At 39.5% G+C, this 27,457-nt stretch overlaps 1 protein-coding gene across 4 annotated transcripts; it reads right to left on the reverse strand.

The window, feature by feature from the left end:
- Nucleotides 1-15,347: 15,347 nt before the first annotated feature.
- On the reverse strand, nt 15,348-27,171 carry tfap2c (transcription factor AP-2 gamma (activating enhancer binding protein 2 gamma)). 4 transcript variants are annotated; one of them, XM_031301809.2, is made up of 8 exons: nt 27,089-27,171; nt 23,056-23,511; nt 22,338-22,389; nt 20,997-21,068; nt 20,206-20,428; nt 18,277-18,395; nt 17,114-17,255; nt 15,348-16,890 (listed from the first exon to the last, which is right to left on the reverse strand). In XM_031301809.2, the coding sequence occupies exons 1-8, from the start codon at nt 27,116-27,118 to the stop codon at nt 16,596-16,598; spliced, it is 1,389 nt and encodes a 462-aa protein (XP_031157669.1). In that variant the 5' UTR covers nt 27,119-27,171; the 3' UTR covers nt 15,348-16,595. The 4 variants fall into 4 exon arrangements, with proteins under 4 accessions (XP_031157669.1, XP_031157668.1, XP_031157672.1 ...); XM_031301808.2 differs by lacking the exon at nt 27,089-27,171 and adding an exon at nt 24,228-24,666; XM_031301812.2 differs by lacking the exon at nt 20,997-21,068 and having other exon boundaries at nt 27,089-27,170.
- Between the last annotated feature and the right edge of the window lie 286 nt (nt 27,172-27,457).

Raw genomic sequence — 27,457 nt, forward strand, 5'->3', positions numbered from 1 at the left:
GTTTTCTTCTACAGTACATGGTAGTGAACACAACTCGTAGAAAGGCTAATTTTCTCCTTTTCAGTAACTCTATAGACAATTAAATTTTGTGAAAGCCATTTCCACAGCAATTGCTTCCCCCTATTATAATCCTTTTATAAACTGAATTAGAGACTGTAAACACTTTGGATGTATGCTGAATGCACAACACTGCCTGATAGCCAATATCAAAGCAGTCTACAGTTGCAGCTGTGCCAGCATAGTAAATGGGTTAAACTATATGCTCAATTGTAACTCAATTCCTGCAGGCCTCTATGGTGTCACCACCAAAACAACATGATGTGGAAGCATGATTCATCCTTCGGTATCTTTTTTACATCTGTAGGGTATACACTGTAAGGAAATCTAACCTCAAGAACCAGGCTGCCCTGAGCCTCGCCCAGGGTGAACCAACGTCTTTATCATGGCATCTTCCCAGAACAATAATTACACAGAAGGGGAAGAGCTGGCAGGACTCAATCTTGAGCCTGTGGGACAAGGCAGGAAGTTCTTAACCATGCCTTTTTTCCTGTAGAAAATGCTTGTGAATGCTGAAATGCTAAAAAGCTAAACTGCTAAAGCTAAACTGGAACTGGAACTGGATAAGTGTGAATAGTTTCAATTAGTACGAATTTCATTAAAATGTTGAATAATCTCAATAATGTCTTAAACAAAATTGGAATATGCAGTGACTGCTTGCTGATTGTCTGTTGGAACAGTGCAAACCACTGTGTCACTGTTCCACCAAGTAATTTATGATTAAAACAGTCATAGCATAGTATTTCCTAATAGTATAGTACGTTGAAAAATTTATGAAAAAGTCATAGTATAGTATGTCAAAAACAGTGATACAAAAGTCATGCTATAGAATGTTTAAAAAAGTCATAAAAAAGTGATAGTATAGTATGTAGAAAAAAGTGATAAAAAAAGTCATGCTATAGTAGGTCGGAAAAAGTCATAATATAGTATATAAAAAAAATAATAGTATAGTATGTTGAAAAAAGTCTTAGTATTTAGTATGTCAAAAAAAGGACCAAGCCGGACCGTGAATCAGTTACTACTTGCTGGTTGTCTGTTGAATAGTGCAAACCACTGAGCCATTGTTCCACCAAATACCTGTTAAAAACAGTCCTAGCATAGTATGTCCAAAAAAGCCATTTAAAAGTCAAAGTATAGTATGTCAAAAAAGTCAAAGAATAGTACGTCAAAAAATTTATAAAAAGTCATAGTATAGTATGTCGAAAAAAATGATAAAAAGTCATAGTATAGTATGTAGAAAAAAGTCATAAAACAGTGTCAGTATTATATGTCGAAAAATGTGCCAGCCAGGGAATCAAACCTGGGTCAAAGTCTGCATTATCTAATTGCCAGCAGCCTGTTGGAGCAATGCTAACCACTGAGCCACTGTGCCACTGTTGATTTTTTGTTGAATCAGTATTAGAATAGTATATCCAAAAAAGCCATTAAAAAGTCATAGTATGTCCGAAAAAAAAGTCAAATTATGGTATGTTGGAAAAAAGTCATTAAAAAGTCATAGTATTCTATGTCGAAAAATCTATTAGATAGTGATCCCTTCACGATATTTTGAAGATTTTCGTGATGGGGGTCACGTTTTTTAAACTAATGTATTTCAATAGGAAGCATCTTTCGTGATCACAACACGATTCTTTCTGCCAGTCGGCTGCAGCAGAGAAGCTGGATATAGCTTTGCTATTATTGGTATTTTTAGCCCAATAACCACTGTTTTAATCAACATTTATTCACCAGATTTTATCATGGTTTATATGTATTTCTTTTAATGTTATTATAGGTCTATTTCGGCCAGGGAAGCTGGATTGCTTTGTTGTTTATTGATATTTTTTACGTCACTTCCGGAATATTTCGCTGAATGACTGAACGTTATTAGGGTGCATAACTTAGGGACTGTTCGTTATTTAATTAAGGGGCCACCAGAGGAGTTTTGTGGTCTCTAACCTAAAAAGACGTGACCCTCCCCTCATCAGTAATAATTTTCCTATGACCCTCCAAAACGATCTGAAAAAAGAGCCATGACCCTCCACTTGCATGCAAGTCTGCACTTAGCAAAGAAGTACAGATACCAGTTGATTTTTATAGCCATGACATACAGGAGTTAACCTCTGCATTCTCATCTTACACATCACACTCCTCTGTTATGGTGTGGTGGCCATTTCAGTAGATTTACTCACTAACATTGTTGTGGAAACACAATAAGCATGGAAACTAAATGCACACTTCATGCATTACTGCATTACTTCAAATACTAAGTTATTCCTCTAGTAAACTAGTATTCATATGAAATAAAACAATAAAACATTGAGACCATTCAGCAAAGGACGCTGGGATATAACCAGTTCAACACTGGTTGCTATATGGACTTGTCACTATCGTCATTGTATATTTTAGCACATAGGTAAAGCTGCCGAAGCTGAACATTATATTCCAAAACACATATGTTTATTTTTAAAGTTTGTAAGTTACATTGTAACAATTTAACAAGTATTAACAATTCGCCCTTATGAAATCCAATCGCGGCACGGCTGTTTTGGAACTCAATAGACAGACGCTTAAATTCAACTAAAATGTAACGGTGAACAATCAGTGTTGGACCTACAGTCTGTTGAGATGCCTCTCCAAATGCAGAAACCAAGCGCAGTCACACCATAAAACGTTAAGACACGTTGAGAAAAAAGATCCGTATTTTGCCGTAATCCAATGACACGAAAAAAAAAGTAATCCACAGCAATCAGTAGATCCACAAATAGAGTCACGGTGTATCCAGCAAAGCCAAGCGTCACATTCACCAGCCAGCTCCAAACAGGTGAATGAGGCCTCTCCACTTCGCCGTTTAAACAAAGTGGAATAAACGTATAAAAGTCCAAATCTACACAAAACCCACAATCAATTAGTAAGCTGACATCACATTTATATACATGGTATTTAGGAAACCTTTATTGTAAGGTTGGCACGGCAAGATGTCCAGACTAGTGCAACAGTAACTTTCGTTTTTTGCGTCCTGCTGCTCCCATCGTCAGCCAGGTAATATTTTTTTTACTAAAGCAGTATATGAAATCAGATGTATTACCTATCACCATTTAGTTGTTTTGTGTTATTTAAGATATTTATAAAATATCTGGTCATGCCAGCTCTAATTATTCCACTCATTTTTATACAATGCAATTACCCGTTTCAGCCACCAGGGGGGGCACTGCTCCTCCTGCCCCCCTAGCAAACTCCGCGTCAGACCCATCTGCTAGGGGGCCGAGACTGAGAGCTACATGGATAAATATGCACCAAACAAGCCACTTTGAAATTATGCTCTTTTCATGAATAAAAAAGTTGGGTGACTCCCCCGCCCAGACAAAAAAATGTTGGATGACCCTCCCCTCAGCAAAAAATAAAAAGACATGACCCTCCCCTATTTTCCTCCGGTGGTCCATTCCATAAATACCGAACGGTCCCTTACTGGAACAAAACTGAGCAACGTGTTGTTGCTGGTGACAAAACCACTGATTAATTATGTACATTGAAGCGATATTGTCGTAAAAGACCCGCTGATTGCTGTCCGATTCTCTGATATGAATGCTCGCATTGCATTGTGGGATATCAGCTTTGAATGCGTCCAGTTCGGCTCATATCATAGCCTACTGTTCTGTCTTACAGCATACTGTAATATTTCACCGGTAATAAGAAGATAAGAAATGAATACCATGATAACATCTAAATAAATGTTGATAGATGTAGCGTTATAGTTTTAAATATATCAATAAACAACAAAGCAATCCAGCTTCCCTAGCCGAAATAAACCGAAATAATATTAGAAGAAATACATGGTACATGGTAAGATCTGGTGAATAAATTAAATTAAAACAGCAGTTATTGGGCTAAAAATACCAATAATAGCAAAGCTGTATCCAGCTTCTCTGCTGCAGCCGACTGGCAGAAAGAATCGTGCTGTGATCACGAAAGATGCTTCCTATTGAAATACATTAGTTTAAAAAACGTGACCCCCATCACGAAAATCTTCAAAATATCGTGATGGTATCACGATCTAATGGATTTCGTTTTGTGATGCCATCACGAACTGCCGTGAGATTGGATTGGTTAAGTAACTATAGGTTACACTGCGTTGTGTTGCGTTGCGTTAAATGACAATTCCGGCGCAAAACGGACCTAGGGATTATTAACAGATGTGTACCCACTCTGTCGCTCTCTGGGACATGTTTTCATGCTAATCGAATGAGTTTGGAGCTTGAAAGATGCTAGCATGGACCGCTGATTAGCTTACAACGCTAGTATTCGGGGCACAGGGAACATAAAAACAAATCGCTATTTATAACACTAAAAAGGCTCAAAATATCACCAAACTTCAACGGTAGCATAATAAGGGTCCCAACATGTTAACCGAAGCATTGAGAACTCTGTAAGTGTACAGACAGTTTATTGAACGAAGAGCTGCGGGAGCTCTGTGAAAGGGCTACGAGAGAGAGAGAGCTACCGGTAGTCAATGCCGCAACACAGCCTCGTACTTCGGGAAACTGGTGGTGTTCCTGCGGACATTGTGAAGCTATGGCCACCGAACAGGAGTGTCTATGTTGCACGGAGTGGGACCTGTTGCGTCGCGATGCCCAAGAGACGCAGTGTTTTGTACAGTCTGAAGATTTCCCCTCTCTGATAAACAGGGCTGTACTTGAAACTTTTTCGGTGACCCAGACCGGAGGGACCAGATGGACAGTTATCCACTGAGTACACTAGACAAGTTATGCAGAGTGCGATTATTTCAGATATATTGAGCAAATTTCTTTTGATTTTAGTTTGCATCGCCAGCTGTAAGTCATGACTGGTTTCCAAGACGGCGGCGGCATGTAAACATGAACGCGAGTGTCTTTATAATCTATCTTTTCAATAAGCTGTCTGTACACTTACAAAGTTCTCAATGGTTCGGTTAACATTTAGGGACCCTCATTATGCTACCGTTGAAGTTTGGTGATATTTTGAGCCATTTTAGTGGTATAAATAGCAATTTGTTTTTATGTTCCCTGTGCCCCGAATACTAGCATTGTAAGCTAATCAGCGGTCCGCGCTAGCGTCTTTCATGACTTTGTCGAGGGATACAGATTAAGTTCTTTAAGGAAACAGCTTTCAAGGGGACATTTAGAGGAAATTGGAATCAGATGGAGATTAGACAGTTAAGAATATGTACCCCCTTTGAGGTAAAGTAAGGAGAAAGGACAGTATTGGGGGGGGGGCTATGTTGTAAAGCTCACGGCAACGGTGACCTGTGAACAGAGGAAATGGATTTATGTTGTAAGCTCAGCTTCTCTAGAGAGCTAATTTACCTATTTCCCTTTGGACATTTACCTTCATCTGCAATTAATCAGTAAGTACTGAATAGTTTTCCCTCTTTTTTCTTGACTTTATTTTGTCTCCAAAGTCTCCAGACAGACCTTCAAAACAAACACTGTTAACTTCAACAGATACTTTACAATACTTTCTTTTCCTTACCGCCTGTAGCTGGATGGGTGTCTGAGCTGTATTCTCTGGTATCACTTTCACACATGTAGAAACCTTTGGTGTCATATTTTTAACTCAGGCGGGTCCTTTTTGCCAAATCCTGGTTTTTTGTTTTTTTTTCGCTAAAACATATAGCTCCAGTATTACCAAAATAAAGGTATTTACATATATAATTACATATAAATTGGAGTAAATTAAAAACAGCGAGACTTTTAGATCTTTTAAGTTGTCTTTTTTGGATGGTGTGAATTTGCTGCTACTGTCAGGCTGTGCAGTAGACAGCTGGGCTTTAAGTGAGGTGGTTGGTGTAGAGCAGAAAATTATGAGACATGTTAGAACAAGACTGATATTTTCAAGCTGCACATATTTTCTCCTTGCTTGAGACTTCTGTCTGTTTGCACAAAGCACTAAACACACACACAAGTATACTCACACGCATACATTTAGATTTATACACTTTATACACAGGTGTAATCATACACTCAGGCTCTTATTCCTACTCACTCATGCATGCACAGATGAAGACAAACACACACACACACACACACACACACACAATTAGGCTAGGTCTAGTTTCATTGTAAGAGTATGTTTGTCTTTCTGTATTTACATTTTCAGAATTATTATTCAATATGTTTCTCTGCATATTATCCTCTTTTAACAGAAGGGATAGGCTAAAGCAAATATGTCTGAATGAAGGTATCATAACTCATACAGTAGAACAATTTAAATTGACATATTGTAGCCCAGAATATTGCAAAGGATTGTTATCCGAGATGTGAGTTGTCAGATTGTTGTGATATACTGTATGAAAGGCATGTTACATAGATATTTCATGTCTCACACTCACACTCACATGCAGAAACACACACCTAAAACAGGTGCTTTCATACCAGGATGTGAAGGTGGTAGTGTTCTATGAACTCCTTGTATCTGACTTCCAGACTCTTTGACAGATCCTTGTTTACAATATGAACGATGAAATGTGTCACAAACATCCAATTTTCCGTTCCCTGCTTTGGCAGAGCTAACGAGAGTTTCATGTGGAAAATTATGATATGTCATATCCTGAAACTGTATTTTTGTAATGAATAAAGATTACATTGTTGGTTTGAAGAGTGGTGAAAGAATGCCTTGATAAGTGGCCTTGATAAACACCTCTGATTCTCACCAACCAATCAGATAGTATACAGCAGCAGTTCTCTAAGTGTAAACATGCTGAGATAGGAGCTTTATCGCCGTCATATCACTGACATCTGAGATCTCTCTCTCTCTCTCTCTCTCTCTCTCTCTCTCTCTCTCTCTCTCTCTCTCTCTCTCTCTCTCTCTCTCTCTCCTCCTCCTTCTCCTTCTCCCTCATGCTCTTTATGTTCCTTTTTGTCGTTCCTTTGACATGCCAGTTTATCCAACAGCAGTTGCATCAGCAGAAACATGGCAGTCACGCTAATTTAGCCTCTTCTCTTTTTTATATCCTGGATAGGCAGGTGCACATTGGTGTACACACAATATAATGCACACACACACACAATCTGACATCCACAAAACACATAACTAAGCAGAATAGACAGACAGAATGTTTCTTGTGCTTTTTGAATAATTACACTTGGAGTGAATGGATTTCCCAAATTAATACTAATACTGTTCAAACATATAAAACAAGCACATCTCGGCCAGTTCAAATATTTGAGATTTTATTCAAATGTGTGTTTGCCTGAATTAACATACATACACATACTCTGCACTTTACACAAATACAGCCTGGAGACATCAGTTTCATTCATGCAGATTCCACATCCAAACATCAGCATATCCCTCTTTCTCTCCATATAACATGCATGACTTGTCACATTTTTCAATGCAGTTTGTTAAGTCTGTTAAATGCCTCCTTTCTCAACATCAAATGAAAACATTCATTATCACTGGTGTACTGATTTGAGATGCCTAATAGTTTAATTTTTACTTTTTTACTTTTTTCACACGTGGACTAATATCAGAACGTTAAATTCTCTCTGCATCCACACCGTCTGTCTCTTAACTAAAACCACTGCAGAAAATAGCTCCACTGTTTCACTTTCTTCTTCTCTGTCTCTCTCTTTCTGTTGTTTAAAGAGTAGGTACACCAATCTGACAGGGGACACTGACACCTTTCATCACCACCTTCTCTCTTTATGCAGAAACAGCATCGTGGCCGGATGCCATGGGTAGGTACTGTAAACAACACTCCCTTTCTCTCCCTCCCTCCGACACAATAGCGTCCAACATAATTGAGGCATGCAAGTCTGTGGCTGCCATGTTCCAAACAAGGGCTGGATAAATTGTTGGGAAGGAAGGAGTAAGCAGAGGGAGGAAAGGAGAAAACAGCTATGTGTCTATGATTAAATCATTCATGAGAGATTCGTTAAAATTTGAGAAAAAATGTAAATCCTTTGTTTATATTCTTTAATTTTGGTTGTAAATGAAAATGTTCATTCTAAAAGATAAACCCTGGACTGAAAGCTGCTTGTTGACATACATTAAATTCTAACCAGTAGCCACAAGGCTGTCAAACTACTATTTCTATAAGTGTTACTACAAGTTGCTTAAGTATGGCCTTTCCCTGTCTGAGATGAGCACCCTCTCTGTACACTATACTGCACAATGCAAACAAGTCTGGACAGCTTTGTATCTCATCCTTCTTTGGATAAACACAGGCAGGAAATGAATGTGGTTTTACAATGATTCACTCCATACTGGAAGCATTTGCTTTCAAAGAAATCCATTCAAAGCAGCTTTGGCTTCACATGTTTACTATTTTCTCTTGCTTTGGCAGATATGTATCTTTTCATTTGGCTATTTCCTACCTCTAAAACGCACCTTACCATGTTTGGTTTTTGCCAAAGTTTGGATGGTTGTGTCTAAGTTTAAAGAATTTTTACTCTTTTCAATTGTTTTTATTCAGTGAAAATGATTTAAAAATCGAATCTCTCATCCTGTTTCTATCTGTGCTGCCCCTATTCTCACCTCCCCACATCAACTCCTATTTAACTTACACTGGCTTACTGTTCACGTTTGCATTTAGTACAAAATTCTCACGTTAACCTACAAAGCTGTTCATGGATCTGCACCCCATTATATCTGTGACCTCATTCAGCTGTAGACACCCGCCTGCACACTTCGCTCTACTAGCCTGTTCTCCACCAACCCTGCTGCCAGCTGAATACTATGGCCAACAGAGCTTTTTGCTGCAGTGCCCCTTGACTCTGGAATGCTCTGTTTTATAAGTTTAGGATTGCACCCAGTGTTAAAAGGTCTGGGTTAAAATAATCGATTCTCAAATTAAAATCAATCTTTGTTTGAGTGCTCTGATATCTATTAATAAAAAAACACACTATAAATGTGGCGAATTGACCCCCTTAATGCATTATAACAAATATTTGAGAGTTGCTTCTTGCTTGTACAATTCACAGCATAAGTTCGCTGAGCATCTCTTTTATATCTAAGCTAGATTTGTATTGTAACTGAAGTGTTCCTAACCTAATTGATATTGAATCGAATATGATACCCAGCCCCAGTCCTTAAACAAAATCTTAAAACACACCTTTTAAACATGCTTTTAACATCTATTAGAACTCTGCCACTGTCTGTTCCTGCAATCATATGTGTTTTTATTATTATTATTATTATTATTATTATTATTATTATTATTATTATTATTATTATTATTATTATCTGTCTTCTATTGAGTATATTTCTGTTTTTTTAATTTTCTCTCTTTTTGCTTCATCCTCTCCCCCTTTCTGTGCAGTATCCCACATTTCTACATGTTTCTCTTCTGCTCTGTTATCTTTATTAGTGGAAAGTCAAAGTGCCTGGGGCCAGAGCTTAAACCATGCAGTACAGCTGGTTAGGGACTGCCGAAGTAATGAGCTTTACCTTTAGCTGAACCATAAAGGCTGGTGCCTGCCTATGGGCATTCCTGCTCTGAAGTGAGGACAACACACAAACACACCCGACACACCATCGCCCATATTTAATGAGTCTGCCCGTTGTTTATACTGTCATCTAGTAAATTAATTGATCAGAAGACAAGATGTGCTAGAATCTAGGTGGCTTACTGCCTCTGCTAAACAATTTCCTAAAGGAAACCACGTATTGTATTGTAATGTGTCCTTCACAGTGGAGTGATTGCCAACCAAAAATTGCTATTAAATTTTAGATGCCGGCAGAAGGTTTTTACACTCACAGCCTTCCTTTAGCATTTCCTATGAATTAACAGTAAGAAGCAATCTGTTGTGAGAACAGAACTTTAATGGCAGCAGGTGGTTTCTGAGAAACTCTCTTTAATGCTTCACCAATGTGACGTGGCATTTCTGTGGCATTTACCGTTGCTTTAGCCATACAGTCACAGCCACCATTCACTGGGCTTGGGAATCCACCATGTGTGGGCCAATGATGAGACTGAGAACTGATGAACAGTGAGATACAGACAGATCAATAATCCCTGCTAATCCATGATCCTATTAACAGTGACAACAAAGACCAACAAATGTTACTTTTCAAGACTTATCCATTTTCTATTGATCCATGATTGACTTAAATAACAGCTATTTGTGCTAAACCGTTTGAGAAACAAACACCTGGGTGACCGGTGACACCACGTATGTAAGCTTTTTTGTGCTCATGATTTCTGACTGATAAAAGAGTAAAGAGTACTGTGTGTAAAGCTCAGTACATTTTTTAACCGGCCTGTTTGTTGACCAAACAGCTTGTTCCCATTACTGTGCTCAGGCCTAGGTGAACAAGACTTGCTTGTATGTTGGTTAGCAGGGGGAGACGCCAGATGCTTTTCATTAGATAGATCAGCGGCGGCAACCATCCTGTGTAATTTATCTGTTTTTGTGTCAGGGTAAATAAGAAGGAAGAAAGGGCTCTTACTGGTTTTGGACTGTGTTTGTGTGTGAATGAGCTTGTGTGTGTGTGTGTGTGTGTGTGTGTGTGTGTGTGTGTGTGTGTGTGTGGAGAGTATCTCCTCAACAGCTAATCTATTTCCTGTTAGCTAGGAGTTCTGGGATGTGGCAGGTTTGGAGGGACAGGGAAGGATTTTTATTTTGTAGCAGAGGCTGCAAGAGGCCAGCAAAGATACGCATGTTCCCTGAGAAACCAAGACATCTGTTGTCTGTGAGAAGATAGCACAGGGTGGAGAGCAGGGATTGAGAGGTCCCTACAGTCCTGTCCACGGCGTCAGCGGCTATGCTGCTGACTAATTGGTAAGAGGCCTATGCGTGATCGAGTGAAGGAGGGGTGTCTGGGTGGCAAGCCAAAGAGGAAGGAAGACAGGCCACCTCATTCCCACAGGATGAGGAAAAAAGAAAAGAAAAGAAAAAGCAGCGACCATAATACAGAAGAGAGTAATGGCTGTTTCCCCTCTTCCTCCCCTGTCTCTCTCACCCTCCTTCCCTTCCCTCCATACCCCTTCCAGACCCAGACTCCAGACTAGCCTCATCCTTGTAATTTAGATTAATTTCTTCCACATTTTCCTCAGGGATTAGGCTGCAACCCACCCAGCCCCCCCCTCCACACAAACATACACACATACACACACACACACACACACAAACACACACACACACACACACACACACACACACACACACACACACACACACACACACTCACGCACACTCAGCTCACCCCCTGCCATAGTTGCTTAATGCTCTCATTATTGAACTACATTCCCCACGCAGCTACACCCCCACCCCCCCAACTTCCACACATACACAAACAGAAATACAAAACAAAGCTCTGATGAGTATTGATCTTTTAATGTCATTAAATGATTTCACCGATTATATGAATTAAACAGTTATGTTTCTTCATAAGTCCATAGTTGTCTACATCAGAGTCAACTCAAGTTTCAAATACTGTCATCAGATGTGTTATTAAGTACTAAGCTACTTTTGAAATGTCAGCAATTATTACATAAGTTCATCTACTTTATGATATAAAGATTATTTACTTTTTTTGGTTGAACCTCTTTTCCCTCATCTCTAAAAGGTTTTCTTATAAAAAAAACAAATAAAAAGGTGGTGACTACTTCGGAGAGCGTCACTGAATTGGGCAGGTTTGCTACAACAGCCATTTCCCAGGTAATATATGTAAGGCTGGCTGTATCGTCCAGACAAAATCTAACTCTAATGTTCTCTGACTGCTGTAAAATACAGCACAGCGGGCAAATACCAGCACAGCTCACTCACTGTAACTCCAGGTGTGTTTAATGCCACACAGGAGCGAGTCACACTGGGAGTATACACAACGCAAAACAACAAGGAAATACTAGAACCAATATAAATCCAGCAAAGTGAAGGAAAGACATGAAGGAAAGGAATATTTATTTGCATTTTCCTCTTCCTTTCAAATTGAAATGGCTTATTCCTCTGCATTGCATTCCTTGTTGTGCAGTTAACACCAACCGTTGGCCTAGAGAGGAAGTCTCAGAGAACCCAAATTTATGCACATCTTTGCAAATTCCCTTAACACTAATTGTTTTTTTTTTATATCTTTTAAACTTTATTGGTTTTTATCTACTCATTAACTCTTCCCCCAGCATTACACGTAGCCCTACACTTGTTTGGTATGGTAATAACTTAAAGGGTTAAAGAGAGAGTGGAAATCAGTTTCCCTTCATTGCTTTAAAAATGGCTAAATCACATGATTTCTTGTCTATACCTTGAAGAAACTGGGTACACACTGCTCAATGTCAACCCTAGGTTTCTTAAGAACTGGGGACAAATTTTTTGAACATGATAGGGGGGAGAGGTATCAACCTGGGCACTAATTGTATCGGAATGTATTAAACTGTTCTGTATTGTAATGCATTGCATTGTGCTATCAGTTTACCAGCCTTCGTCTTTGACCTTCCTCAACCTCACTTGGTTTCATGGACTCTTCCTATCTATCCACTTGTGGACATTTTAGTCATCTATCTATCAGACTATCATATGTGCCCTTTTTTGAGTTTGTTTTATTTTGTTCTATTCTGTCTTGTTTATTTGTCATTTTTGTTCTTTGTGTTGTAAAAAAAACTTTCATAAATAAAATATATAAATTAAAAAAGTACTTTTCTTGAATATGATATTCTAGTTAATTTTCCTCCTTTCCTCTTGAAGATGCTAAAACTGTTATTGGTTTACACCAATAAAGTTGCAATCATCTTTTCATCTTTGACTAATTTCTGGGAGCCACCAAAATGGCAAATTTCATTAGCTGGAGATCAGATTGCGCCTCTTTTTTTTTCTCCAAATAAGGGACACATATTTTGAATTCAAGTGATCATCTGCTTCCTGTGTTTACTGAGCTGGGAATAACTCAACTGTCGTCGGTGTCAACTGACTTGTCGCTTGTGACATGGGATGTTAAGACTATGGTTTAACTCATAAAGTGGTTTCAGTGGTTGGGAACTGCAACCAAGCGATTAGTCTGACTGCAAATGAGCCTTAATGTACAACAGATTTTAAAGGCAGTTGTTGAAGGGAAGTGGTTGGACTAAATGAAAGGGGTGAAAGTAAAGTGCTAAGTATCTGGGAACATGTTGGGCAAAAGGCTATTCAATTTGTAACAGGCAGGGGGTGTATTAAAGTCAACATATTTTAAGATTGTTATGAGAAATTGATATGTAACTTGATGCCCCTCCCTCTTTATTTTTTCAGTTTTTGATAAACTGAAAATTATGATTAAAAAATATTCAGATTAAAATGAGAGTTTTAAAAAAAATTGAAGATGAAAGCCATGTCATGTGACTTTACATGGCCTACATAGAAAGGTCATTTAGTCTGCGCTTGCATGAAATACGACTACAGTTCAGTGAATCTGGAGTTGACAAGTAGCCCTGGGCGTCCTAATGAGATCAAAAGAGTTTATTAACACGTCAGATATAATCTCAGAAAATGAAAGAAGTCAATGCGTTTCTTTTTCTTTTTCATTAAAGAAGAGGCGAAGGTAACGGGTAAGCTCAACAAGTTTATGCTTGCCTCCTTTCCCAGCTTTATTAGGTGTGTCAGGGGTGAATTACTCACACTGTCTCACAGTTGAGAGGGAAATGTTTGACCAGTTACCATGTTGACTATGTTTTGGAAAACACACATGACACATATTAAACAGGTGCATTGTGGTCTGATTACAAACATGATAACTGTCTGGTAGGATATAGTTGTTTACAGGAATTCATATTTTTTCCATCTCATAAGTTTTTATTATAGTTATACCTAGTTTACCTTGAGTGGTATTTAATTTGTCATCTTACTATTTACTCTAGTTTTCACCATCTTCACGTTCTCTGCTCTATGTTCTTAGTTATGTGTGTGTTTTTATGTTTGCACCATATAGTAGCACTTTTCATTTCGTCATATGTACTTACAATGACAATTCTGATTCTGAAATGCTCATAAAATGCTGTGTCCAACTTTAGATTGGACACGTTAGTTACTCATCTAATAAGCTCTTACTCAGAACACTTGCTCAGAGTGGATCCGCTGACAATAAGGGTTAGGAACATGAATGGGACGTGTGAATTTAATAGCTCACGGCTGCCAAAACTAAGCCCTGCGATGTAACTGACAGAGTGACAACATGAAAGAGTCGTGCGAGAAGCAACAGAGCAAATAACTTCCCATCAAAGCCTCAGACACAGGGAGCTTGTTGTCTGAACCGTGTTCAACCTGTCAACAAAGACCTCCACCAGCCTTCTCCAATACCACCAATATCTCCTTTTCTACCACCTTCTCCTCCTGCTATTATCTACTCTCTCAGGGCCAAGTGTACAATAGTAACTGAAGGCAGTTAAAGTCAACTGCTGCGAATGCAGTGAGCCACCAGGTTGACAGGTCTGGTTAAACAGGTTCTGAGGGGAGAGGCTGATACTTGTTTAACTGCTTGGTATGGCACACTGCTACTGCTGCTGATGCCTCTCTAACATGCAGCCTGGCCTTTGTGAAACACTGGCTTTACCTACTGACCTCCAAAACCTATGAGGAGAAATGTTGGGGCAATACATTTTGTCATGGATTACACATTGATACTCAGAAATCCAGCTATGCACAAATGTGTTTCAATCAGGATTGGTTTGTTGTTATGGCTCAGACACAAGCTCCTGAAACACATAGACAGACCACATGAATCAGCAGGAACTGGCTAGGCAAGTGATGATTAAGCAACCTTACGCCACATGTGAATCCCATCTGCAGTTTTGCGCCATCTCTTTTTCTCACAGACATCAAAAGAACTGTCATCTGCTGTGTGAAACTTGCAGCACTGCATTTCCATAAATGAAATACACCTTTAAACGAAAAGCAGATCGACACTTCGCATGGGGGCACACCTGCTCTAAAAGCAGGAAATAGATAAGAGAAAGAGGAAGTATCAGAGAGCAGGAGACAAACAAGATTAGGAAGATATAATATTAAGTGATGGGCTCTTTTCAGTATGTGTCAACAGTTTTTTATGTTTAAACATAACCAAGCCATTTGTCTGCTCTCAGCTGTGCATCTTCATTTATCACATGATGTACTTTTGAGGTCTCTGCCTTCACTGATCCACACAGCCTTTTGTGAAGCTAAGTGAGAGCAGATAATGATGGCTGCTGTTCCCATTAGTTTGGGGATTTTCCTTTGCTGTTTATTAATAGGAAACTCTTCCAACACATGACTTAACCATCATCTGTGAAATGCTGCTGAAAAGGGGGCTACAGAACAATAGTGCACAAAAAGATATGTGTGCGTTTTTTTGTATGGCCTGGGCAACATCACTGACTCACTGAATCAGGCTTGAGTCTTTCATTTTATTTTATTTTTCCTTTTTTTCTTTTTACATATTTTCAAAAAAGTATATCATGCCCACTTCCTAACCTCTACTTGATAAAAAACTAACCCATTTATAAAAGTTAAACAGATCATCATAAAAAGTGAAACCATACACCAGAATGATACCATTATTTACACAAGCCCATTAAATTACAACATAAATTAGAAAATATTTACATCCAGGGCAAGACACTGGATAAAATTCTATGTTTGGAATTTAATGTCTAATTAAAAACATGTTTTAAAGAAAGAAATATATACATTTACACACATTCTCACAACATGCATACACTCTGGCAGGACTGAATAGGTTGGTTGTAACTTGTTGGTTTTTTTTAAATACTAAGAACGATGAATACCTAATGTGGACACAAAAACAACGCTGCCAGGTTTAAAAGATAGAGAAACAATGGAAGCATTGCTATGCCTGTAATCCACATGAACACTTAAGAGGCTGTAAAGTCTCTGGTTTCTGACCAAACACAGACTGACAAACCAAAAATCGTCTTCTCTCATTCAGGCCTACATAAGATTCAAATCATCTTTCATGAACAAAGCACAATAACACTGGAGCCATTTTGAAGTGGTTGTACAAATCAAACACAAAAAAGAAAGAAAGAAAAAGAAAATGAAGTGGATTTTCTTCTCTCTCTTTCTCATATAAAAATTGTCCTTTGCAAGTCCATTGAGACACAGGAAATCAGTGGATTTGCCTCCAGACAGAGCAGGAGGGGGAGGGGGGGGCTGAGAGGAATTCACAGCCACAGCAACTCATCTTGAAATGATGTCCTCTAGGGAGAGAAAAACAGTATGCACTTTGTGCTTTTCCTCCTCTTGTCAACAGAGAACAGGTCCCATAGCTGTAGCATCAGCACATTGGCATTGTATGGAACTGCATAGTATGATATGGGGTGTTTTACGCCCTCACTAGGTGGGCTCCCATTAGGACCAGTACACAGGCGTTCACCATAGGTGCCAACACAGACTGATTTGCAGCTACCTGTGGCAAGTTCTTAGAAATCATCAACTTATTATGTAATAAATTCAAAAGTTCACACGCACACACTCACACACAAATTCAGCTCTCAAAATGACTGATAATGATACTTATCAATCAATATTGATTTTTGAAAAGTCCAAAAAGGGCAGATAGGGCGGCAAGATTAAGGGACTCAGGGGTTCGCAAGTTCATAAGGATTCTCCTTTGAGCTCTCATTTCCTGTGCTTGTCCATTTTGTCGGCAGATTTGCTCCCATTGTCTGAGGATCCCTGAGTGTCGCTAGCAGAGCTCAGGTACATCTTGTCCACTTGTTTGAGCGCCTCGTTCAGGTAGTTCTGAAGCGAGGTCATGGCAGCGCAGATGGCTGGAGAGCCAAAGCCGTGAGTGATGAGGCTGAAGTGGGTCAGGCAGCCTTGGATTCCAGGCTCCATGATAGGGGCCGGCCGAGAGTTTCCCAGAGGTGAACGGTCCTGAGTAAGCAGGTCAGTGAACTCCTTGCAGATTTGCCTGAAGGTAGAAAAAACTATGATTTAGAAAGAAAATACTTACATTAACACATGTACTGTTTCATTGTGATCTGAGAGCAAAATCTGCAGGAAATTCAGTCCACAAATTGCTCCAGTAAACAATGAATACTATAACACCCACATAAGAATTTGAAAAGATTCTTAATATGGTACATCCCACTTTGCTAGCGGTGTAAAGGCAACCATCCAGACAAGACACTTACTTGGCAGCAAGGAGCATGTTCTTGCGTGAGTTAACCTCGTTGCGTTCCACGTGCGGCCTGCCCAGGTATTCAGCAATTGCCTTTGCAGGGAACTCTGTCTCACACACATAACCAAAGTCTCTTGCTAAATGAACAGCTTCGCCTAAGAGAAGAAGAAGAAAACAGACTGTGTAAGAGAAAAGAAAAAAATCACCTTTAAACAAAGTTCGAAGACAGCACTGAAGTTGACACTCGGCTTTAGGTCTCAAACCAAGACTGTATATTTATGAACGAATAAATATTATTATGATTTACACAGACATCACTGCATGTCCTCTGGCACAATGGGCAAAGATCAAATGGTAAGCTGGCCGCTCTCAGCAATTTATCAATTCACGGCATTATAGCAGCCCCGTTTTGGACCTGATACACACAAGCATCAATGCGCGTGAAGTGAAGCAGTTGAACTACAGAATAATCAGCTGTGCTCAGTAGCTTGCTTGAGGGAAGAAGCGCTTGTGAGATGAATATATTTCCATCTTGAGGGTGGTTTGACTTGCATGGTCATAATGGGCTTATGTGGATAAATGCTAGCAGAGAGTGCCCACGGCGCCAACAGCATCGCTTATTGATAGACACGCACATCACTTGAGGATGTGGCCAGCTATTCAGAAGCACAATCTTTAAGGTCAGCAAGCCCTCCTGGCGAGACGAACACAAGATAACAAGGCTTAATTCAGCTTTGAAGGTCTCTAAATAACACACGCCTCAAGTCATTCTCCTGCACAGAATCATCAGCCCATTTATAAAAATGAGGCGTGTAGAGAGGAAAAGATATTTTACGTTAGCCCGCGGCAGGTAGAGTGATTAAAGTGATAATGTTTTAATGGTGAAGCGTCAATATCTGTAAGTATGACTGATGTTTAGTATTCAATGCATTGACAAGGGAAGGTGAAGGTATGGTGTTGTGGCATCATTACAACTACGTAACTCCCTGATATTAAATAACTGATGATCTGTGGTCATGTCATACGATGCAGGCATTTCAAGAAAGAATATATCAGACAATGTATAGCTTACAGTTAACGACTGATGTTCTCACACTAATACAGTGACATTTTAGCCGCTGCAAACAGCAATTACACCTGAGAAGGTGCTATGCGCTAATGAGTGACATGTCATACCTTCTACTAGTGAGGTAAGTAGAGTGACATTGGCTGCCTTTCTTCTTCCTGCAGGCAGGTTGAGCCCAATCTTATCCAGCTTTTCTCTCAGAGACCGACCTCCATTTTTTGACTTGGCTCTGCAGAAGGAGAACACAAAAATACATATTAAGTCTATAGTAATTCAGACAGATAATGCAAGGTTACAACTTTTCTCACACAGTGTGTTAAAGTTTGTAGAAAATTGTTAAAGGACCCCATCCGGCGCAAAATGAACCTAGGCGCCATCTTGGGAAAATGTCGTGCAGCGTGAGCTGAACTGAATGCACGTTGCACGGCGTTTGACTGGTCGTGACTGTTTTCCCAAGATGGCGCCTGCCTGTATAAGTTAACGGTACTGTCTTTCTAAACTATCTTTTTAATAAACTGTCTGTACACTTACAAAGTTCTCAATGCTTTGGTTTACATGTAGGGACCCTCATTATGCTACCGTGGAAGTGTGGTGCTAGTTTGAGCCTTGTTAGTGGTATAGAAATAGCGATTTTCTTTTTACTTTATCTGTGCCCCGACGACTAGCGTTATAAGGTAATTAGCGGTTTGCGAAAAAACTGGTCACATTCGATTAGCATGAAAACATAACCCAGAGAACAGTGAACTCGGTACACGTGTTATTAACCCCTAGGTTTATTTTGCGCCGGATTTGTCCTTTAATGGAGGTTTAAGAAATGAATATGGCATTTGCCAGTTTCTTCACACATTATTTACCTTTGATTAGTATCTGCTTAAGGGCATTTAAACCATAAATTAGGAGGAACAAACTAAATGGATTTGTATGATTGTATTATTGTGTTTCAGCTAAGATCCAGATATTGCAGAACATACTGCAGACACAACCTGTCAGAGGCCTTGCACTCACTCCTGCAGAAGGTCTCTTTTGGGATTCTTGATAAAAAATAAATCATACAAACAGGCTCTCCTGACCCAAAAAACACTAACACAATTAATGCTTTCACTCAAAAAAGCATAGCAGAGAAATCACTCGTACACACATTTGCAGAAACACTTCCCACTTGCAAAGGCCAATTTAGTTTTACGTATGACTTGAGGGCAAGCTCTCCCTCTCCATAGGCGGGTGAGAGCGGCAGCATCTTTAGGGATGTATGAGTGCCCCCAACCCCTCATCCCCCTCATCCCCCTCATCCCCTTCTCCCCCCTGTCCCTCTGCTAACGATCCCCCTCCTAGTGCTATATGACCTACTTAAAAATGTCTGTGATTGTGCATGTGTGTGTTGGTGTGTGTATGTGTGTGCATGTCAGCATTAACACAGGCACATGGGAAGTGGCAAACGTGCACTCCAAGCACAAAATGCTCCGGTCAGGGGTGTTGAGTACATACGGTAACCTCACAGTCCCTCAACAGACTGCCACACTAACATATGTGCCATAAGGTCAACTGTGTTGCCACGGATAAACCTACAACCCCTGACAAACAAACAAATGCACACACCCACAGAGTCTTTAGATTGGTACTTACCGTGTTGATGTAACCTATCCCCAAAAGAGAGCAGAGAACCAAAATTGCAGACCAGACAAAGAATGTCACGAACCTCACGCAAAAAAACTGATGAGCCAGAGCAACTGAGCCAAGCTGTGCTTTTAGAAAAGCCTTTCCCATGGGCTGCTGAGCTTTAGTCTACAGATCCCTAGAGCTGCAACTCCTCAGTTTGATGATTATTCATATCTGAGGCAATCAGACAACATTATCAAAAGCTTGTAGAATACAGATATATTGATAAAAACCAAGGAAATTATGTTGTTTGTATGTTTGGGTTAGATTCCCTTATTTTTTTATTAATTAGTGCTACTGTATTCCTGCGTTATGTTGAAGAACAACACCAGGGAAATATTAAATCCAGCTTGCTGTCATGTTGAATGAATCTGAGCTCTGACCTGCGTAAAACCCCTCCCAGGAGCGATGCGTTGAGGCACTCCGGGGGTGACAGACGTCTCTGGACCTCAGCCACGGTAACCTTGTACTTGGATGTGGAGCTCAGCAAGGATAGACGGCCCGGCACGGAGCAGAATACCTCTGTGGGGTTTGATACCATTCCCAGCAGGGACTCTTTCTGGAAAGGTAGACCCAGTGCGTTGCCTTTGGGTAGAGAGACAGGCCCTGGAGGGTGAGGAGAAAAAAAATGTGGGTAAGCCGAAGAGTGAAGAACAACAAAAGAAAGGCAAAAAGATTCTGGTTGTGCAACAGAATTTGTTTATATATGCACTTTTTCTGTGTATGTACATAAGCTCTAATCATAATAATCCTCTCTGTGCAACAGGGAATCTGGGTGTTCTTGTACGTAATCACAAGGAAGAGTATGTATGCAGCTCTGCACGGCTGAGAAAACCAATGTAGGAAAGGAGCTGTAAGAAAGACTTTTGGAATATTGTGTGGTTTCCCAAACATTGGATGCCTGATGTTTAAAGAGCTAAAATGCACTCATGCCAAACATCATCCACAAGCAGGTATACACATACAGCCTGCCCCTCATCTAAGCCACAGAGATACACCTCAGTACTGTTTATTATTTGGTCTCAAAGGCTTTAAGTATTCTAAGCAAGGTGTGTGTGTTTTGTGCTGGTTCTCAATTTAGACAAAGTTTTTAACCCCCCACAGAAGCACTGACAGTCATCGGACAAACAAAACAGTACAGCACACTACACAACATAGCTATCTTCATCCTCACCCGCAAGAATGCCCCCCTGATAATAAGTCCTCTGTAAGCGATCAAGGTTCCTGCCACCTCGTAGTCCTAATACTGAGACAAAAATCACAGAGTCACGTGAGTGCTTTTAGGCTCCTTTGGGGCACATGGCTGGGAAACCTAGTTTGCCTATAGCGTGTCCTTGAGCATGCGAACAATATAATTAGCCATCACTTATTTCCGTAACAAATGGAGACTGGCTGGTTTATTATGCTGTGCAAATGGCTTTCAGCATTTAACTATGCATGGTAATATTATAACACGTTCTACTATAATGCTTTCGAGAAACAAAAAAACACTGTATTCACTGTAAAATATCACATAAATGTTAAATTAACCACACCACTGTGATAATGGTTGGGGATGATAATGAGAAAACTCAAGCATGAAGAAAAACCTGTACTTGCACGAATATTATATCATAGTTTTAGAGTTTTTCACAGAATGTAATGAATTAATTAATTAATTAATCTGTCTCTCTATCTATCTATCTATCTATCTATCTATATATCTATCCATCTATTTACCTATCTATCTATGGTTTAAAAAAGGTAGAAAGCTAAGCAGTAGAATAATGTTGCTCAAGCTGATCTTTCTCAACTCAAAGTCAGTTTAATAAAGCCTGGTGACAAAACAGCGGGAATAAGTTCTCCCTCAAAACAGTTCATGTCCCGACAAATAACTAAACTGTCCTTCACATGCAAGCCTAATGCCACACCCTGCCAAAAACTGGATCTGCAGAGCTTAACACTGCTTCAAGATCAACTCATAATTTTTCTGTTAACATGAACTGAAGAAAGCTGCAATTGCAAGCTTAACCAGCCTAAAGATATGATCCAAAGCTTTCCTCTTTTCTCACTGTCAACACCGAGGTTCTGAGATTGCTCAATTTTCATCGTTTTTGAAAGGGATCAGTTTTTCCCCACTGGGCATCCATTCAAGCGCCTTCACCGACAGAATAGGCTAAGGATCACATCAAGCTTAGATGAGTGCATCTCATGGCTACGAGGATTATCAGTGTATGCAGTGCATGTACACATACAAGACTTCTCCTTTGCTGTACTCTCAAACTCAGTGCCCTGACATGTAACTATAGAAGTAATTGTTATGACAATTCCAAATATGTAAAGAGTAAAAAAAAATACTGTCCTTGCAGTAAATTTCCAGCCCCTGCCAGTAATTACCGTATCTTTATTTGGTTTCACAAAGGCACATGTACCCCAGGCAGCACTTTCCAAAACTTGTTTTTCCTTTTCTTTTCAAATGAACAGAACTGCAGTTCTTTGGGACTGAAGATTAGTCATAAACATGCCATAAACTCACCTTTTTTGATGACTGTCTGATCTGCCATAATAATACTGTGGTCATCTACATGCTGATAAAAAAAATAGAACAGAACAGAAGCAGCCATAAGCAATCATATGCATTGTTTAAAAAAAAAAACACCAATGACAGACATAGCAAGCTCAAATTAATTTCTTTCCAAATATATCTCTTTCACGTAAACCAAAGAAACATAAAATAGCTATTTCCAATATCAAAATCCAATAATATATATTGTACATCTTTGCTATAGTGTCTTTTTATTGTAATATTTATATTCTTCATTTATATTCTTGACTGTTGCAGTACTTTGCTCTATTGTTTATTCCCTTTGCATATGTTTACCGTATGCTCCAAACACACAAATTCCATGCAAGTCAAAACTTACTTTAGCAATAAATATCATTCATGACACACACGATTCTGATTTTGAATATGAAATGGCAGCTATATTGAGTTGATAGTGGTGATCTTTGATTGTATTTTTAATCGCATATGATTAATGTCCGGTTTGATATAGGCTACAGTTACCTAAGGAATTAGTTTTAGCTTTATATTATAGGATACTTATCCTAAAATGTATTAGGATCTTTGGCTGCCTTTGTCAATAAGTGAACACACACATGCAACATGCACGCACACACACCTTAGCGACCTCCTCACACCGTATCTTCTAAAGTGTAATTTCAAGTAATTTATCTCAATCAAATCCACTCACTTGAACATCCTCCAGTCCGTGTCCCATATCGTGCATCCCCATGTTATCACCAATAACCGACGACTCTATGCTGTGCACGTGTGGGGGCAGCAGCTCCGGCCGGCGGAAACCTTCCCTCCTCACCCCGGACGAGCCTTCCAGGCCGAGGATTTGACTCGCCAGTCCGCTCCTCCCGTGCGCACCGAGCCCCTCCTGGCCCTGCCGACCGGGCCATTGCTGCTGGTTCGACGACGGCGACTGGTGTATGGAGTTGATGTTGAAAGGGTCGCCGAGGTGTGAGTAGGGGTCACTGGACTGCTGGTAGGAGATGGGCTGGTAGGGAGGCGGGAAGTACGGGGGCTGGAAGTCCGAACTGGCCGAGTGTGAGAGGGAGGGGGACGGGCTGTAGAGGTGCTGACTGACCGCTGGCAGGTGAGGCAGCCGGGGGTTCCCATTGCTGTTGCCGTCGTGCCTTTCCTGTGGGACGGAAGAGACAGGTCAAGTGAAAAAGCTGACAACAAGATGGCAGGTTAGGTGACATGTGTCTCTCAAGGGAATCAAGTGTCTGTTGCCCACTGGCATGATGTCCACTGAAGATATATTATGCCTACATTTAATATTAACGTAGGCTATATACTGTATTATAGGAAATAAAGATACTTTATTATTTCAATTTAATTGGGAATTGAAATTATATGAGAATGTTCTCACGTGTGAGTAGGCTAATAAAAAAGCCTATAACCTGCTACTTTTGGAAAATAACCGTTTTAAATTCTTATTAGGCTATTATTAGGCTTAGGGTATTATTATTAATATTATTATTATTATTATTATTATTATTATTATTATTAGGGTAGTATTATTAATATTATAATTAGGCTAGTGTTATTATGTAGAAATTACTGTTGTCGATGTTATCGTCATCGAAATAGCCCGATGGTTATTTATTCTGAAAATTGCGTCTTACTTTCACAACAGTAGGCGTGTCAACTTTTTTCAAAATTGACTTTTTAGCAGTTTTTGTCCTTGTCGTCTGTTATGCTGGCCGTTTATGATTTCAATGTTTATCTTCCTTTATTTTATCATTATCGTATGCTAAAATCAACCTATAGTCACTGTTGTCGTTGAATGGCAAACTTTTGTTCGATGTTAAAGGCACTTATCCCTCATTTTGTAACTCTATCGAAACTCACCTCACAGTCATCCTCATACTTCACGTTGTCGGCTAATTTCCACAACATTCTGACAGAGAAAAAGGCTCTCTGTTACAAAAAAAAGGGTAAAAGAAAAAGAAAAAAAATCGTGTCGCCTGCGAGTTAATCCAGGTATGAGAAAATACAGAGCTTCCTGGTGATCATGAACCACCTTGTTCTTCAGCTGCGGCGAAGAGGCGAAGTTACGGCTGAAGGCTGAAGGGGCGAACTGACCGACCGACTGACTATCCAACCACACATAACAGTTTCCAACAGCCACTATGGGAGAAAATAATCGTTGTCAAGCAATATTCCCCCCCCCTGTCCATTCAATGTGTTATGGAGTTCTGTTGTGGAAGTGGGCGAAAACGGTGCATATAAGAAACTTGACTCCCTCTTATGGACAAAAAAAGCGATGTTCAGTCTTATTGGTGCACCCATGAGCACTGTACTATATCTGCACAGCCGCTCCGAGGAGGCGTCACCCTGCACGATGATGTCACTGAAAAAGTAAAATGAAAATATTGCTGATTGGCGGGACAACGGTCCAATCAGAATTCTGTCCGTCTGTACAGTGTCAGACTTCTAAACCGATAGGCCTACTTTAGAGTACACTTTTCGTGGCGTAGCCTACAGTGAGAGAATGATCTTACAACCTACTAGTTTGTTTTAATGTTTTTTTTTTGTTTTGTTTTTTTCATCTCCTCAAGCCCCATCAGTAACTTGAAGACAGGGCGTTTAAATGTATAGGACACCTGCAGCCTCTGTTTTAGGGTTATATTCCTTATAGACATAGGCTACGAGATGATGATATAAAAAGAGATTCAAAAGTTCTATAGATATTACTCCAATTAGGGGAACAACTCATTTCCACTTGTTGCTGAGTCCAAATCATACATCTTTAATTACAATTGGTAGGCTACAATTTGTGTCAGAAACAACACAACTCGGTTTAAGTAGCCTAATGTTGGAAAGACGGGTTGCTAGGTTACTGAGTACCTCATTGTGAGGTTTTGTCACCTCAGTTGAATGCCTCTCCGCCAATCATAGCTAGTGCTCGGTTCGAGATGAATTTCGATGGTGTTCTTAACGATGATTAAAAGACAAGCGGCAAGTTCTGTTTATTAAAAAAATTTAAAAAATACATTTGTTTTACAGAGTTTTTAAATAGGTTAATAAAACCTATTAATTGTATTACTGATGTAGGGCCTACCAATGTAAACAACTGCAATTATTTTCAAGTCTTTTTAATTGTACCTAATCACGCCAAATTGCAGGCTATTTTGATCATAATTCTTGTTTTAAAATAATAATAACAATAAGGATTATATTATTATAATTGTTATTATTATTCGCAGTGGTTTGCATTTACTGTTGTAGAAGTAGAAGTATAGTAGAATAGACTTAATACGATTGCTTTTTACTGATTTGCAGCTCAAAAATGACCCAGATATTAAGATAATACAACTCTCCGATTTGAATGCATAACTATAACAGTCATTCAAGTAAACCCATGACACTGTGCGGGGTTTCACAGTGGTGGTTAAGTGCTTGTTTCAAACCGCAATAAGCCCGAGGGTTTAGCAGCATCTTTCTCTCAAAATACCTGTAAAGCTGAAAGGATCTCAACAAACAACTCTTTCTTAACTTCATTTACATCTTTGGTGGAGCTTTGCAATGTCCAAAACAAGGCTGCTTTGAAGCTTTGATATGCATCAAAACCCAAAGTGAAGACAAAAGATGCCCCCCCCCCCTTTTTTTTTTTCAATTCTCTATTATTTTGTTACATTTTATTCAATTTTATTTAAACTACTTTCAAATTCAGCATTATAAAATATCTCTTTCCTCAATAGAAAACAGGCCTACTGTCCATTATCTGGAGTCATTTCATTCATTGGTTTTGTATCATTTGACGAGTAGCCTACTAAATGTCATATTATAATTTGTAAGATTAATGGACAGAGCTTTGTCTTTTAGGATAAACAGTCTGTGGCGTCTGCGCACCCAAGCTGTGATGATCGGCTGTGCATGGGAACAACAGGACGAGGACGGCTAAGGATTATCTCTTTTTGCGCGTTGGTCCTTTGCTTGTTGTGATGCGAAGCAGAAGTGAAATGGGCGCTGATTAAATGTTATTTTACGTTGGAAGATACCCAGAGCAGACTTAAAGGGAGTTAGTCACGCTTGGTCAGGCGGTGATGCTTTGAACCAATCTGATGCTCATCTTGTCATTTTAATGACAGTCCAATGCAGTGACAACCGGATCATCGGATGTCAGGTGTAAAGATTAACTGGATCCACGCCCGGACAAATGAAAAAAATGTCACACAAATCAATGAGGGAGTTCTACTTAGTGATTTTTCAACTGGTTAGATACTGTCCATATATAGACTAATATAATAAATTAGCCTGTTTTAAAGCTGACTTAATAAATCCCATTTAAATACAAGAATCGCCTTTTATTAGCCTATAGGCATACTGAATGCCAACACCACATAGGCCTAGCCTATAATGAGCAGTACAATGATATTCAGGTTATATTCATATAGGCTACTGTAAAGTAGCCTATTATGTTGTGTAACCTTAATTTTTTTTTTTAAACATCACTGCTCTGTAATGCAGTAGCCTCAAACCAAATTAGGCTACTCGAAGTTTTTGAGAGAATAAAGTATTTGGCCTTTATGGCATTAATCACGGGTTATTCAAAAGTGCATACGGCGCTGCGCGGTTACGAACAGGTGATTATGGTGTAAAGTAATACAATGAATATAGGCCTAGGCTCAGCAGCAAACGCGATAAACATGATGCAGGTTGGGTTAAACTATGTCAGCTGTAAGACAAAAATACTCGAGCGAACTCACCCTCCAGTCTATTCTCTCCAGTACAGACATCTGCCAGGCTCCAGTCACAGCAATCCCACTGAGACGCAGCGAGGGACTGAAACCATGAGAGCTTTACGTTGCCGACTTCACCTGACTATCGTGCATTGCGCATGCGCCATCCAGTGTAATACACCTGAGTGAGATAAATCAAAACAATCTATCTATAGTTCCTCGATGAAAACCCGCATTTGTGATGTTTTCAATAAAGAAACGTGTAAAGCTATTAAAATTGATTAAGGTGCATGAGAAAAGGCACACATGCATTCAAAACTAGTATATCTTTTTAAAAAAAAAGTAAACTGACTATACGATTTACGGGATTAGACCTATAACCGGGATTGAATTATT

This window comes from Sander lucioperca, chromosome 6, assembly GCF_008315115.2.
Source record: "Sander lucioperca isolate FBNREF2018 chromosome 6, SLUC_FBN_1.2, whole genome shotgun sequence".
NCBI lineage: Eukaryota > Metazoa > Chordata > Actinopteri > Perciformes > Percidae > Sander > Sander lucioperca.

Coding starts and splice junctions, on each gene's coding strand:
- tfap2c (XM_031301808.2), bottom strand. CDS start 24,275: ATGTTGTGGAAATTAGCCGACAACGTGAAGTATGAGGATGACTGTGAG. Junction 23,512..24,227: donor AGTATGAGGATGACTGTGAG/GTGAGTTTCGAT, acceptor TCCGTCCCACAG/GAAAGGCACGACGGCAACAG. Junction 18,396..20,205: donor CTGGGAGGGGTTTTACGCAG/GTCAGAGCTCAG, acceptor CTCCTTCTGCAG/AGCCAAGTCAAAAAATGGAG.